A 16215-nucleotide genomic window follows, 5' to 3' on the forward strand; every position below is an offset into this window, starting at 1 on the left:
GGATGGAGCTAGACTGTTCTCAGTGATGGCAGATGACAGAACAAAGAGCAATGGTCTCGAGTTGCAGCAAGGAAAATTTAGATATTAGGCTAGATATTAGGAAAAACTCTCGCTAGGAGGGTAGTAAAACACTGGAACAGGTTACCCAGAGATGTTGTGGACTCTCCATACTTGGAGATTTTTAAGACCTGGCTAGACCAAGCCTTGGCTGGGATGATCTAGTTGGGCATGGTCCTGCTTTGGGCAGGGGGTTGGACTAGAGGGCCTCCTGAGGTCCCTTCCTACCCTTGTTTTCTATGATTCTATGATGCTCTCAGAGTATGTATTAGTGAGCAAACCCAGGGAATTTCTGAATGAAGAGAGTGTACAGGGCTGCAATGGCAATATAAAAGTACATACGAAACACAAGATGACAAGCTGAGAGCAGTCATTGCCTGAAGTTAAAGTTGCTATTACGATTATGGTAAATCAAAGCAGCTTCTGGGGGCCACAACAACCCTCACAGCACCCCAGAAACTATAGGTGCTGGTTCAGGGACATGCTTCTCTGGCTGGATAGTCACCAGACTGCTGCAGTTGTGTCCCAACATGCTAGATCTGTGCCCTATTAAAGTTTGATCTGAGTAGGCTCCAGCACTATGCCTGTCTTCAGTCTCCCAGACACACTTTTTAGCACACTTTCCCAGAAATGGGACCTTGTGGCCCAGCTAACCTACCAAAGCCTCAAAACCAAAGCTGCCCCTAGACTCCTGTGTGAGCTGGAACATGCAGGGGAGGGAAGGGAGTCAGGAGCAGGCAATCATAGCTACAAAGGACCAGGACTTGGGCAATCATCAAACTAGGCCATGAGCCAGTAGCAGACTGTCAGAAGACAGAGGTCTGGGCTGAAGTCAGGTGCAGGGAAAGCAAGCAAGAAGTCAGCAAGACAGGGGGAGAAAATGGGGCTGGGCTGGAGTCTGGAACAAGGAGTCAGCAGGTGGGAATCAGAAATGAGGATAGAGCCAGGAGGCAGACACCAGGAGCAAGGCCAAAACCTGAAAGCAGGACCCTGAAAGCAGGACCCAGGGAACTAGGAACAACGTGTCCTAAACCGAAGGCTAGACAGAGAGGCATGCATCCTCTTGAGTAACCAGCTAGGTATTGAAATTGCTGCTGTGCAGAAAAGGCAGCTACACCCACCCAGGCATGTGGTGCCAGTAGTGGGTAGTTAGCCACTGGTAGCCAGGCCCACTTACATAACCAGGGCCAGCTGAAGGCAATTTAGCCTGCCTGCTCCATGACACCCACGACAGCTGAAGCAGACAGACACAAACTCTGCTTGGGTTTCAAGAACGGCCACCTTTTACTTTAGCAAGAACAGGAAACAGACAGATCAAGACTAGATAACGAACACCTACACGAGTCTACTTCTGCTTCCTCACCACTCCTGAGCATTCCTTGGCCTAGCTTAGAGCCCTCTGAGTCCGTTATCCCTCCTCCTGCCCGTAGCCTCTCCTCTAAACTACTATGAAGAGCAGCCCCTGCTCAAGCATCCGGTCTCTGTAAATCCTGTGAGTTCTCCCTGAAGATTTCCCAGACTTTATGGATTTTAAATTCCAGCATTAATGTTTGATCTTTTTCTTTTGCTTGGGGATTTTCCACTGCTCCCTCTCCCTGCAGACAAACTTGGCTCCACTGGTTTCCCTAGGCTTCAGCCATCCCACTGTCCTAAGATGCTTTTAGTTTGAATAGGAGCCACCAAAGTTTAAATGGATGACCCTCCATCATCCCTAGTCTGGGAATTACGTGAGACAGTGCTGAGGGCGTTATGGCTGACTCCAAACACCAACCTGTGTGACCTGAGGAAGGGCACTTTTTGCCTGAAAGTTTGTCTAACATCTCCTCCAACTATACAGTTGCTCCAATAATCACTTAACATAAACAAACCCCAAAACCACCTCTTGCATCTTGCCTATTTCCTGGACCAACACAGCTACAATTCCATGCATCAAGGCAGTCAAAGATACAGCTCCTTTAAAACTCCAACTACCATTCCCAAGTTGTTCAGATTCCTCTGACCATCAGAAAGATGTGCAAAGGATGCCTGATGCCATCTTTATAAGCCTTGGACTGGAAAAACCAGGCTCTGGTCCAATGCATGCCGGGAGCTTTGGCATGAGCAGCAGGGGACTTTGCCTGCACATATGCCAGGGCCAAGCAGCTGGGAGCCGTGTCCGCACTACTGCCACTTCTCACCCCACTCCTCAGCTACGATGCGGGTGCAGCTTCCAGCCAGTAGGAAACTGAGCTGGGCCCGGGCAGCTGGAAGCTGCATCCACACCAATGCCTCTTCTTACTGTCCCAACTCTTGCTTCCTGGCTATGATGCAGGCACAGCTCCCCACCAGCTGGAAGCTGCACCCACACTGCAGCCAGGGAACAGGGTGCAGGGAGAAGCAGCAGTGTGGCACAGCTTCTAGCAGCCTGGGTCCTTGCAGCCAAGTACTGGCATGGGCACAAAAAAAGAGCCCTCTGGTTCTGTGGGCCAGATCCAGTGTCTCTGTGGGGCCAGATGTACCCTGCAGGCCATATGTGTCAACTGCTGGGCTAGAAGATGGTGCCATCTAAAGTTAGGCTAACGTCTGAACTATACTTCAGTTCTCATTCTGTCTGTGGTCTGGGATGGTGGCTATTAACAAAAGTCAGTTATGTCTATAAATCGATTTTTCTGACAACCCTGGACCAGCTTGTCTTTCTCCCTGCCCCTTAAACTAGCCTGATACCCCTGCCCTGGAAAGAAACTGATGTTGTAGAAATGAGGCAATGGGGAAATTAAGGGATTTCTTGCACTGACATTTTCACTCTTTGGTGACATCTTTTTGCGGGGGTGAGGCTGGGGATTGGGGAGGGGGAAGGAAGGGGAGCTGTGTTGGGGCTGTTTATCATAGGTTTTGTTCTGTGGTCATTTATCAAAGAGCTGGAAACAAAGGTACTTTTCTGCAGTTGTGTACCTCAGACCTTCCAAACCAATGGCAAAGTAAGTCATGTGAAATTGTCACTGGCAAAAAGGACATTTCTATTTAAGTTATTTCATATTTTTATCTCGTTACCTATCCCTGCTCTTGTTCTTTCCAACGGTAACTAGTGACTTCACGCAGTGAATGGAAAAGGCTCTCTCTGGCATGTCCTCTTCAGAGCACGTGAAATTTTGAGCAGTAACTCCAATAACTTCATATTGGGAAACGATCCCTACCTCTCACAGCACCTACCTGAACCTCTTGGAGAGACGTACACAGTTTTAAAGTATGTGCATGTATGAGTGCACACACACACACACATATGGTTAGGAGCAGTATTAAAAAATAAAACTATTAATAAAAATGTGTTAATTTACCTTCTCTAAAGGGAGGGGGTTTTTTCACAGTGGGGGTTTGGTACAGGCATACCCTCCCACACACATCCTCGTCTTTCACTCACTCCATTTTGCACATCAGCAGACTGGTACTTTTTTCCTCCTACAACATAGTTTCACAAATCCATCTGTTTTGCTCTAGTTTTGTTTGTTAAACTTGCGAAGTAGAAAGCCCCAGTACTCCCTAAGTTGAGGCTGTTGCCTCAGGAAATTAAAACTCCAAATCTGGCAAACTCCTGATGGCAACGCTACTGTAGGATCATACCTTTGCTGTTCTGATACTGAGCTACTATAGTTTAATTCCCCATTACTGAAAATATACATATCCATATCTACACTGGATGTAAAAGCCTACATCTACATCTACATCTGTATCTACATCTGAAAAGCCCAGGACCTGCTTCTGGCTTTCTTTACATCACTGTATTTTAGAAAGACCTCCACTGAAGTCAGTACCATCTCTGGTTTTAATCCAGAATAAAGGAAGGCAGATTGGCATCTTCACTCTTCTAAAATCGATTAACCCAATTACTCTGCCCAAGATGTGAGTTTGGTCTCTCTCTTTCTCTTTTTTTCTTCCTTTCTCTCTCTTCCCTTCTGCTATGTATATGTGCATGAGCATGCATGCATGCACACACAGACACACACACACACACACACAGTGTGTGTAATTAGGCAGAAGGCACACCGTGACTGTGCATACACAAATTGTGTATTTATTGACTGATACAACACACCCTAGAGCAAGTTGCTGCTTACAATTCAGCCTGTGGCTTGAAACCTGCTTTAATTATCATAGTGTTTCCCCACATCAAAATGCTAAGCAAGAACATCGTGTCTCAGGACTGTTGCCAACAGGAAGGGATGTAGGAAAAAGAAAGCGACCGTGATGCCTAGAAAATCTGAGCTGCAGCGTAGTACTGCAGCAGAGCTCAGCACAGGCAGAAATGCTTGCAGAGCCCTAAGAACAATAAAAAGTTCTGCTTTTTTAATGACAGAAGGAAAAAAGCATGCCGTGCATCAGTTTCTCATCAGGGCACGGTACAAAGCCAATGGCGAATCAAGGCAAACATAGACATTAATTAGGGACAGTGTCTACAAAGTCTGAAAAAAAATATCCTGACACAATACTGCAAGATGATAAGCTCCTTGCTTCGTTCATCATCATACCAGAAGACTCTATGCTCAGGGTGTGAAGGCAGTAGGTACATTCAATTTACTAAAACCTGTAGGCAGGAGAAAACATTTGAGTGAAGAATGGGGAGGTAAACTAGAGTGAGGGATAAAAGTTTTACACTTTTACTGTGGCAAGAGATGAGCTCCCTATATCCTATTACAATGTTAAATGGTATTTAGATACCCTGTATTTACTTCTAAGGGCCATCCATGCAATAAGTAAATACTACAGGCATACAAGATTTCCTCCAGGGATCACAGGCATGATACAGCTAAGGCGGCTGTAGCAGCTTGGAGCCCAGTTTTCTGATCTAGGCATTCAATGGTAGGCAAGTTACGCATCTAAATCTATTTTTAGCCATCCAAATGAATATCCTCTGGTTTGCAAAGATAACAAGAGCCCTTAGCTCCCACTGGCTTCTGCAAGGATCTGGGTGCTCATCATCTCTGGAAAACATTGTAGTGAGGGAAGGGGATTTTTTTCCATGTCCAAACAGAAGCTTTATTTACTGTTGTTTGTTGCTCCTCTCTTTGCCAGAATGCTCTGCTCTCCTTATTTCCTCCTCAGTGCTCAAAGTTTCTAAAAGTACAATGGTGGGAGCTTGAGCACTTGTAGGCAAAAGTCAATCATGGAGCAATTTTAGTTTTCCGCCTTTGTCTAATGCTGTCAGAGTCTTTAACATTGATAAAAAAAAAAAAAGTGTGACAAAGCAGGTCTGATGCTCCCTAGTCCCTTGGAAGAAACACCCTTTCATGACACGGTCTGCAAAGCAATGGCTGGTGAATGCTCTCAGCAAGAACACTGATGCTACAATCACCATATGACCCTAATGTATTAGAGATCTACACTTCACAAGCTGCCTCATCAGTCAAAAGCTGCGGTTTCTGCAACAGGGTTAGGTGTCAGCCCATGCTATAGCTGGGAAAGGCAACAGCAGCAACAGTGGCCAGGCCTCAGTGCCGGGCCGCCTGGGACCCAAGCCAGGTTATTCCAGACTTCCACTAAAAAAAAAAATCTTACTGACTGCTGTTGTAAGCTAAAAGCACAAGTGCTCTTCTGAGTGGTCAAGGGGCTAGAATAGGGCATGCTACCTGTATGTTTAATTAGGTAAGTAAATACAGATGAAAGGATGCTTTGTGTTTCGGCTTTAATTAAGTTGCCTAATTTTTTTGTCAGGTGTTCAACAGCACCTACACCACCCTAGCGACTGAGGGTCTGGCAGGTCCCAGATGAGCCTCATCCCAAAAGTTTAAAAATCAGAAGGAAAATAAAAAACTCACTGGCCATAAATCGCCCAGGGGCTCTGGCCAACGGGTAGAAGGAAGCCTACCATTCTCTGCCAGCAGCACTTCCTGGCAATCCTTCTTGCAGGGACACAGCTCCCCCCGGGCTGCGCTTCCCGCACACTTGCTCCTGGAGCCTGCAGATGTCTCTATCTGGGGTCTCTCTCCGAGAAACTGCAGAGAATCCACTTCTGGATCTCTCCCTGATGCTAGGTCTCCCTTCTCTGCTTCTTTCCCTGAGGGGTAGGAAGGTTTATATATGGTTTTTTGCAGAGCGCATCACCTGCATGGAGTAGGCATGCAACCCGCAACACTAGGTCCAGTTTTAAGGCCAAGAGTGTAACAAAAGAACTGGGGCATGTGTGCAGCCCACAGCTCTGTCCTTTCTTGAATACCCATTTTAAAAAATCTCTTGGGTCCTGATTTTGGGGCATTTTCCTCGGTGGCAGTCATGTACATTATATTTCTTCTGGTCTAGTCTCCAGAGTGCCATATGCCTGGCTACAATAACTCGTGTAAGTTTATGGAACAGCTTAACTTCCAACCCTGAGCAAGCCAATGACCGCCAAGTCCTTAACAACCTCCTACTGCTGTGTTTTGAACTAAAGGAGAGCTTTGCCAACACATTTAAAATGATGCAAAGTTAATTTTAATTTATTAAAATCTAAAACAAAAAACTACCCCAAAATGCTAAAAAACCCTTCCAATTGTTTGTCTGCAACAAAAAGAGGTTGATTTAGCTGGACCAGAGGTGTTCAAAGTAATGACCCAAATTAATCTCAGAGGAAGAGATAATAATGGTAATGAAAAGCATAATGCTGTCAGCCAGGCTAACTGTCCCTGCCTTGTGCTATTTCTGGAACCGGAGCTGTACGCTTCCTAGCAGCCAGTCACAGACACTGGGCCCAGCTTTATTTGCAGACAGGATTGTGCTTATTCCCACTGAAATCCCAAACACTGAGAGTGGCATTGGACCACCATCTGCCCCAACTGAAACTACTTCATCTGCTTCAGGAAAGAATGGATTAAAAATGAATTAACTTTGAAAGAATTTTGTGCCATAAATTCAAGACTACAATTGTTATGTGCAAGCCCCAGCCAAGGAGAATTCAAAAGGCGTCAAATTGTACAAGCTGTCACAGAAACATGCATGTTGTACTGAGCCTAGTAAGTTCAGTGCTGAGTTTTAGAGCAGGCCACATTTTTATTCAATGCAGTTCACAAATAACACATTTCCCATGGCAATGAGAGATCCTGAAGCATCTTCCTTCCTCAGAAGGCAGGATAGAGATGCACCTGATAAACTAACTAAACCAAAGTTTTTGTGGGCCTGAGCTCACTTCAAATGTTGTTCAGGACAGCATCTGATCAAGTGTGCTCAGGCTCATGAAAATGTATGCATCTCTGATTTAGTTAGTCTATAAGATACATCTTCACCTTGCCTTGTTCCTGAATTTAGCCTAACACGAATAAGTACCTCTCTCTTCCTCCCTTAAAACTATCACTGAAATGAAGAAAACTTATCAGCTACATGGTGAGATCCAAAAAATTTCACTCTAAAAAGGCTGCCTATCCATATTCCTTCTGTTCAAAGAAATGTTTAAGGGCTCAGCGCTCAGGACAGGATTATTATGTATATGCATTATATTGAGAATAATGCCAGGGGTTCTACTTCCACGTAGGAAAGCAAAGAAATCAGACTGAAGGTTTAAACTCGAAGCTGATTCCTTTGGGGCTGTTCAGAAAAATGACTGTACTAATGTGTGTTATTGTCTATCAGTGATTCAGCGCTCAGGATACCATCTAAGATCATCCCCCCCCTGCCCACCCTGTAAACTGAACTTCAAGTCTGGGCTTTGAGCTGGCTTCACTTCTTCTGGAGCTGTATTCAATAACAAAGGCTTTACTGGCTAAATTAGGCCTTCAGTTAGACTTGTGACCCTCCCCAACCTTGCCATCAAGTTATGCCGCACGACGCCCATCTAAATCCATTGCTTCCTGGGGGCTTTCACAGAGGGAACTGATTGGGATTTAGCAAACCATTCTGTTGATGAGGTGCAAAACTAAACTCCAGGGGACAGATCCTCGAAAGCCATTAGCTACCTAAATGCCTTTAAAAATTTGGCCCCATCTCACTCTTGACCATGTTGTCTCTGCTGGGATGACAGAAATACAAAACTGACCAACCTGTTTTCCTCACCAACACATGCAGCTGTCTCTGAATAAAGGCATCTATGGGAAGTGGGTGCCTAGACACTCTTGAATAGTGTATGGAGGCACCTATCTGCAACTGTGGGCACCTAAACCCTATTTCTAAATCTGGCTTGAAGTCTCCTTTCTGTGAAAGGGCTGCATGTTTCACATGCTGAAGGGGAAAACAGCAGTTCAACAGCAAACCTCGAGTCACCGAAGGGACAGCAGCTGTAAACCCAGAAGGCACCCCAGTCCAGTCCTCAGATGGATGAGGGGCTGTAACAAGGGGGCACGTATGTACGGGGAGCAAAGTGGCTAACCGTGCATTTAGCTGCCTATCTGCTAGTGACTGGCAGGTACCCGAGTACATGGCCCCATCTATGCCCCATAGCACCACAGAGTCAAACACTTAGAGATGCCCTTCAATCTGCTTAAGCTGCTTTAACTGAGACACAAACATGACCATTTGGCCAAGGAAGTGTTTCTGTAAATATGGTTTTGTTTTACAAACTGTTTGTTTAAAACTTCATCCAAAAACACAAGTTCACATGCACGTTCCAGATGTCGGCGTTCGCTCGATGTGTAGCTCCATTTCGACAACTTTCCACGCGTGACCCATCCCTGCTTCCGAAACAGCGCCGAGTCTGGAAAGTGGAGCGGCACAGCTCCATTTTACAGGCACCCAAGTCAGGGACCAGCGACAAACACATTAGCTGCAGTGACACCCACAGGATTTACTGCAGCACAGAGGATACAACGTGGTGCTTCCTCCTCAGGCTCATGCAGGGCCTCGATACAGGCCTGGGACTGCAGTGCAGAGCTGCGAGCTCCCGCTCCGCTTTCAGCAAGCAGAGCCAAAGTGCAATTCGAGAAGGAAAAATGGTTTACTGTACAGCTCTAGGAGCCCAAGTCTCCTTTATACTCAGGTGTGTTACACAGCTCTGGCAGAGTAAAGGGGATTTTCATGCGATTTACAGTTCCACTTGAAAGCCCCTTTACACTTGGAGTGGCATAGAAGGGGTCTTCTGTAAAGGAAAGTCAGATGTGGAGTGGGGTTGGAGTTCGCCTAGAAGCAGAAGGAGCTGCTCTAAGTGGCCTGCCAACTGTGTAAACACATCATTAGATGGTTTAAAGTACATATACCAGGAACACTAGTCGCTGCCTTACATCCATTATAGATCTCTGTGCTACATAATGGCACCTACATGCTGCAATCAACAATTGCTTATAAAATGGAGCTAATGATAATTAAAAACTAAACCCGGACTGAGGCAAAGCCCCTTGCCTGGCTTTTTTCTCTTGTAATCCAGAACAGATATAGTAACATCCATTGATTTCATTAACATGTTTTTTAGTACACCTTTGCTTTATGATATATTAAAAGATCAAAATACTGAATCTCAAGGCACCTGACTTCACCCAACTCATGCTGATTGACAGTTTAACTCTACCCGTTACAAAAATATAACCAGAATCCAATCCCTATGACTGGATTCATGGCCAGACTAATTTGCATTAATTTTGCAATTAGTATTTCCTAAGACACTGTATTGAGTGCTTTCCCAGTGTAGTGACTGTTTGTAGTTTTATCTGCCAATGCTGTAGGTTGGACCCCCTCCTTTTCCCTCCTCTCCCCCCGCAACAAAAAAGTTTACTTGGGAAGATTAGTGATTTGTTTGAAAGCCCTTGTAAAGCTGCACTGCACTAGGCTTGTGATCCCATTAGCCACAGAAAGAATCACGCTGGGACAGCCTATTGCCTGGTGGACAAGGCGTACTCATGGGAGGTGGCAGTCAGTGGCTAAAACACAGGAGGGACCCAGGCTTCCCACAGTATAGAGGGCTGTTCTAACCACCATGGCATCACCCCTGCTCTGCCAGGCCCTGAAATAAAGGAACAGCCTCTCCTCTTGTCTTGGAAGTCAGGATGCAAGTGTCAACCTTTAAGGCTAGGTACAGCCATATGAAAAAGCACAACGTGGAATCGATCTAAGTTACACCATTTTCTGTAAGCAGCATAGTTTAGATCAGTAGCAAACAGAACACAAATTCACCCTGGGGGGGGGTGGCAAATCTTAGACCAGGTTCTGCCATTTTTAAACCAGTCTGTGTGCACTGAACTTCTGGTCTGTTAAAGATATAGGTAGTTTTGTGTGCCGAACTTCAGTTCTGTTACAGGTATAGACCAGTTTCCAAGCGCTTATACAGGTAAAAGGGTAATCTCTGTACCTGGCCCAAGAGAGGGGTCAGGGATGCAGTAGCCAGGGGCAGTGCAAAACAAGGGACCTAAACCCTGGAGAGGGGGCAGGACTTAACACATCAGTTAGCTCAGCATGCTGGCTTCTGTGGCTCCCATCTATTCTGAATTACCTCCTCCCACACACGGGATAGGAAGCGCGGGAACCAAACTTGGGGCCATTGATTCGATTCAGTCTCAGGTGTTGTGACTCTCAATGCTGAGATGCCAGAGTCCTTTGAAGGGTTCGGTCCTAAGAGTTGATTTGCTTCCTTCAGCCTCATACATGCCCAGTTCTTCCTAGAAAAGATCCTGGGTTGGTTCAGAGCTAGGGCAATTCTAAGCACCTGAGAAACTACTCCCAAAATTTAAAAATAAATCCAGTGCTTTGTTAAAAAACTAAATTCCCTCACAACCCTCTTAGCATGCTAAGTCTTGCAGTCTTTAGCCAAGCAAAGCACTTGCTGAAGTTAGTGTGAGGACACCTGAATTTGGCCCTACCATGTGGAAGTTGCTACAATTTAAGTATCTTAAGGAATCGCTTTGATTTTTTCTTGAAATTTTTATAGCATGGTTGTGCTAAACAGAGCCTGCTTCACAGCCAAGTAATCTATCCACTGAAAAAAGCTATTTTCAGAGACAGCTACAAAAATGTCCTTGGTTGGTCTCCTAATGCAGCAGTATTTAAAAGATCCAATCCTATACTGCAGTGCATAATGACCATCACCACAACGGGTGAGGGGGAAATAGCATCTACTGCATAAAGACTAGCTAGTCAAGATGATTCCTTAAGAGACCTCCTGCAGCTAAAGGAACACATGTAGCATCATACAGAAGTGACATTTTCCATTACATTCCCCTGCACCTTGTACAGAACAAGCCCATACATGAATAGCACAGGACAAATGAGTCACTAGTTACATTTTATAAGAAACAGGGCCTTTGATACAGCCTTGAGAAGAAAATAACCAGTTCTGCATTACAGCAATGTAGAAAATAAATACAAATCCAAGGCTAAGTACCATGCCTCTTGTATGAACAATTAGTCATAATACTAGGTCCTACTTGTTTTGAAGGACAGAAGTGTAAAGATGAGCCAGTCGATAGGATAGACTTTAGTCACATCCCTACCAAGCTGTTGTTTCTACTTTACGAAAATTGAATTTCATTCTACACTTACAGTAATCATGGGCTAGAGTGAATTTGCCTTTAAGGATCAAAAATAGCTTTGCAAAAATACGGTTTTATTACTATTGATGGGTTTGCTACTTATTTATGCCGTTCACTGAAGTACATGCCTGCAAGGATCTGATTGCAACTATTGTCTTTGATGTTTGCAATGAAGGTAAATATTTCACACTTTTCTAAGTGCTGCTCAGCTGCAGTGAAAGAATGCTGCAGGCTTGCAGTGGTGCCAGCTACATCCAGTTATAACTAACTGATCAGTTATAACTAGCTAAATTTCTTGTAGGACGCTCCCTGTTCTTGGAATAAGGCAAGGTTTCTTCCTCGACCATTTCTTTTTTGGGCATCTGGATGCAGAGTTCAGTCATACAGGCTCTGAACAGGATTGCCAACACACAGATAAATCCTTGTAACAGCATTCTATTAGCAGTGTAATTAGAAGCCAATGATCCTGAACCATCCATTTTCTTTTCCTTCCATCTTCTCTACTGACTTTTATGTACTGGTTCCTGACAAGTACCCTCTTCATCACTGAAGCCTAGCAAATAATTAAGAGGCTCTTGGAATTAGCACTCTGTTGCTTTCATAGAATCACAGGGGTGGAAGGACCTCCAGGGTCACCTCCCCTAGGCCCCTACACAAATGCATCCATCTATTTGTACTACTCTCAATGTCCTAGCAAGAGCACAGAAAAAAACATGCACCCAGAAAATGAGAGTTTAAGCTACAAAGCAGCCCCAGAACAGCAGAACTGACACCAAACAGTTTGGTTCTTTTTAATGTCTACACTTTATATAGAAAGTCTACTCAGATTTTTTTGAATTTGCTGGTTCCCCTGGTTGAGAAACAGTGTTGTGCTGCCTCAACTTATCTCGGTGGTTCTGAACCAGGTGTCACTACTGCTATCACCAGGTAAAAGTGTCCTAAACATGCCTCATGATAAGCCAGACCAAGAAGAGCTGTGGCATGCATGTGCTCTCCTGCATCCATTAGGGTCCTCTGGTAAGCCTAAAAAAGGCAGGAGACGTGGCTTGTGCTGCATCCCTTCCTGATCTGACCCTTCGCAGCTTCTCCTGGAAACAAAGGTGCAAAGGCCAGGTGGAACAGTTCTGGTCTCACTGAAGTCAATGAAGGAGATTCTGCTACTGACTTTACAGGGAGACGATTTCTGTACAACCTAAGTGGCACTGCATACCAGTGGGGAGCTACTACAACTCTGTTTTATTCCAACTCTGGATGGATGACCTTGTTGAAAAAGGTGGGTGGGGAAGGGTCCAAGTATTCAGGAAGCCATTTTCCTCCTTTCCAGCTCCACACCCATCTCACAGCTGGGGAAATAAACAGAGTTGGATCAATTTTTTCAGTTGCTACTGGCATGTGGGGGAGCGGACTGACTTATCCACCATTACTAGAGGACACCAATGCAGGCAGAAGATGAGTTTTGGTCTCCTTTTTTCCCTTCTGGCCAACAAAGATGGAAATTTTAGTCAGATTCGCCAAGGGTACTTGAGCCAAAAAGCAACCTGACCACGCTGAGTCAAAGTCACTGGTCCTGGAAAAGAAGCATATATGGAATCATCAACAGATGCTCTACAGCTTCTGGAGAAGGAATACCTACTACCTCTGCAACAGGAAGCAAACTCTGCTGTCATGGAGCTTCATGAAGCTACAGAGACTTATTACAACTGTAAATAACTGACCCTTCTGGGGATATTTGATTAATTTGAATGAAACATTAACAAAAATAAGTATCTGTAAATTGTGTATAGCCTAAATATTGTTTATAAATTACAAAATGGCACACATTTGTTCAACACAGATAATGGGTACGGAAGTGAGGCACTCAGTTGAACGCGAGTACTAGTTTGCACACACACACACACTAATACAAATTTTGCACATTCATGTTCACAAGTGGAATTATGATACCTGAAAACTTGGCTCTAAGCATATACAACGTCAGGGCCTGCAGTGTGTACTCGCAATGAAATATCAGTGACACAATGAGACCCTCTCTCAAAGTGCCAAGGTGAAAGCGAGCAAACTGCCAAGGGGAAAAGCCATTGGGGCAAACACTATGGAACTCGCATGTGAAAAGTGGGTATGCTGCAGAACTCAAAAGATAAACTTCACCTGAATGATAAAAAACTTCTGTCTCTGCACCTGCATGAGATACTAAAACCTCATCCATGCTGTGCTGCTCAAACACACTCAGGACTTGTGCAGAGGGAGGAAAAGGAAACCACATGCTGTGCTAATAAAGAGGAATTGGGGGAGAGGGGCACTCATTACAGACATTGCAGATCAGTGGTGACAGAGTAAGGGAAGCAAGGATGAGACTGCATAGAGGAGGAAGATGAAAGAATGAAAGAGATAAGTATTTAGGGCAAAATTGTTCCCTCAAAAATTCCTGTAGGATTACACAAGGGTAACTGAAAGTCACGAGAGCTTGGTCTCATGTATTCATCTGATGATCCATCCAAGTCTGCCATTTAGCCTGCTGCACATACATGTCTTAGCCAGTGCACAGTGCCCTGCTGCTCAGAACTGTGGAGGGGGCCACAAGCCTCCCCAAGGTCTCCTGTCACAGAGATGCTGATGGGTTAGTATGGGCCAGGATCCAGTCACGTCAAGTTTAAGCTACAGAAATGAAAGGAAACGTGTAAGGAAACTAGCGTTCCAGATCTGGGAAACTACTTCCAGCCAACAGGTCCTATGAGGGGAATTCTAATGGCAAACAGCTATTTAAGTGCGTACATCTAACTGCGGGACAGGAACGGAGAGGAAGTGTCAGTGTTACAGATTCACCTTCCTCAGGAATCATCAAGCACCCTTCTTGTATTCAGAGGCATACAAATGGATATAGGTTCAGGTTTATACACTTGCCACACACCCTTTTTGCAATGCCCAAAGTCCAGCGGATGTTCACTAAATGAGCAGAAAGACAGGCCACCCTGTGGTGTTACAGCAGTGATTCTCAACCAGGGTGCAACCTGGCATGCCTTGAGATCCTTTCAAGGGTGCTGCAGGGTTCCATGCAATGTTATCACTGTTAGGTACACACCTATGATTCACAAGACAAACCCAGAGTTTTCAAATAGGAGTCCATAGTGTTAAAAACATCCCGACTGTTGTGGTCTTTCTGATTTCTTTGCAAAAAAAGAATTGATCTAATATTTTCTGATGTCAAAACCTGAGTGAAAACTAAGACATGGCATTTTCTGAGGGGTGCCTCGAATCTGTCAAGGCGTACCTCAAGTCTAAAAAGTCTGAGAACCACAGCGTTAGAGATGTGAAAGAAAACTGAACCTACAGGCTGAAAGGAAGTGTAAAGTATGTCCCATCTGCTACAGTAGGTACATCTTAAGGAGTCACTATTGCTGAAGAGCCCACCTACAAATAGGTCACATACAGCAGATGGCAAACAGGACTTCCCAAAACATGCACACAACTTTTGCATGGGCAGCTGCTGGCACAGGCAGGAAAAGGCTGTTAGAAATTCTGGCCTTAAAAAAAAAAGGAAGTGATCCTGAATTTCACTGACACACACACAAAATTTTTTCACAGCATTCAAGAAACACCACCACAGTTGCAGCTCAGGAGTTGCTGGTTTCCAGCCTGGAACACAATCTTCTGGATGAAACCCATCTCAGCAAGGAAGCTGACTTAATGAGAAATTCATCTGCAGGAGTTTCAGTATAAGGCTAAAGGTGACCACTAAAAAGCATACAGAAATTGACTTTCAGAGTAATTCTACACGATGTATTCTTCCCAATTCTTAAAGCCTAACCACTGTACCTCAATTTATATTAACACAACAAGTTTACTAACAAGCAGTTAGTGGAATCAGCTTCTTTAATAGCATTGCTTCATTCATAAGGTTTAGAATTAACCAATCGTTACTACAGTATTTGAGAAACATCATAGCCAGTGTACTGAATATTAGAGAAATCCACTTAACTTTGTCACCCTGAGAAGTTCAGATTGCTCATTCAATACAGTACACAGGTAACTCAGCATTTCCAACACAGTATCCCTTTCTATCTGTGGTCACTCTCATGTCCAGCAGTACTTTTTTAGATTATTGCATGTTTTGCTTGTGACTTACCTATGTTTTTCTAGCTCGTTGTGCGATGACCTATTAAAAAGAAAAGAGAAATAGTTTTAGAATTATTTTTGGATTTCTCAAGAGTGAATTAACACTGTCACTTATGTGGCTCCCAAAACAATGATAAAAAAAACTACAGCTGGGGAGGTTGGAGGAATCCTTCCCTTGATTCCTTCCCTTCTTCCCTTAACACATCTCATTTTAATTGGTTGCTTTAACACCTCTTCCCAAAGTCTTCAATGGGCCAGTCTCTTTTAGTTATTTCCCTTGATTATCTAGCCACACAACTGGAGTAAGCATTTTTTTCACACACAAATTATATGATTTACACAGACATTTCTACAGGGTATTCAGGCTCAACTTCATCTGAATTTGACTAATATAGTAAAAGTAACAAACCACAGAATTTTCAGCCAAAAAAGAAATTAAGAACAAAGGGAAGAGTTCCAACTCAGGGTCAGCAACATATAGCCCACAGACTGAATCTGGACTGTGGAGCCACTGGATGTTGCCTGCAGATCCAGATGGTCTTGCCTCTGCCCATGCTCATACTGGAGCTAGGTAGTGAGAAACTGTGCTGGGGCCAGGCAGCTAGAAGCAGTGCCTGCATTGCTGCCACTTCTCCCCACCCCCTGCCCTCTGACT

General features: G+C 44.5%; 1 protein-coding gene across 2 annotated transcripts in view; it reads right to left on the minus strand.

Annotated features, from left to right (window-relative positions):
* MXD4 (MAX dimerization protein 4) overlaps positions 1 to 16215 on the minus strand; it is a 53737-nt gene that overhangs the window by 27817 nt on the left and 9705 nt on the right. For both annotated transcript variants that reach the window (XM_006030894.3, XM_006030893.3), the window contains exon 3: positions 15571 to 15600. In XM_006030894.3, coding sequence (XP_006030956.1) covers positions 15571 to 15600 — 30 coding nt within the window. The remainder of the gene's footprint in view (positions 1 to 15570; positions 15601 to 16215) is intronic.

This window comes from Alligator sinensis, unplaced genomic scaffold, assembly GCF_000455745.1.
Source record: "Alligator sinensis unplaced genomic scaffold, ASM45574v1 scaffold1051_1, whole genome shotgun sequence".
NCBI lineage: Eukaryota > Metazoa > Chordata > Crocodylia > Alligatoridae > Alligator > Alligator sinensis.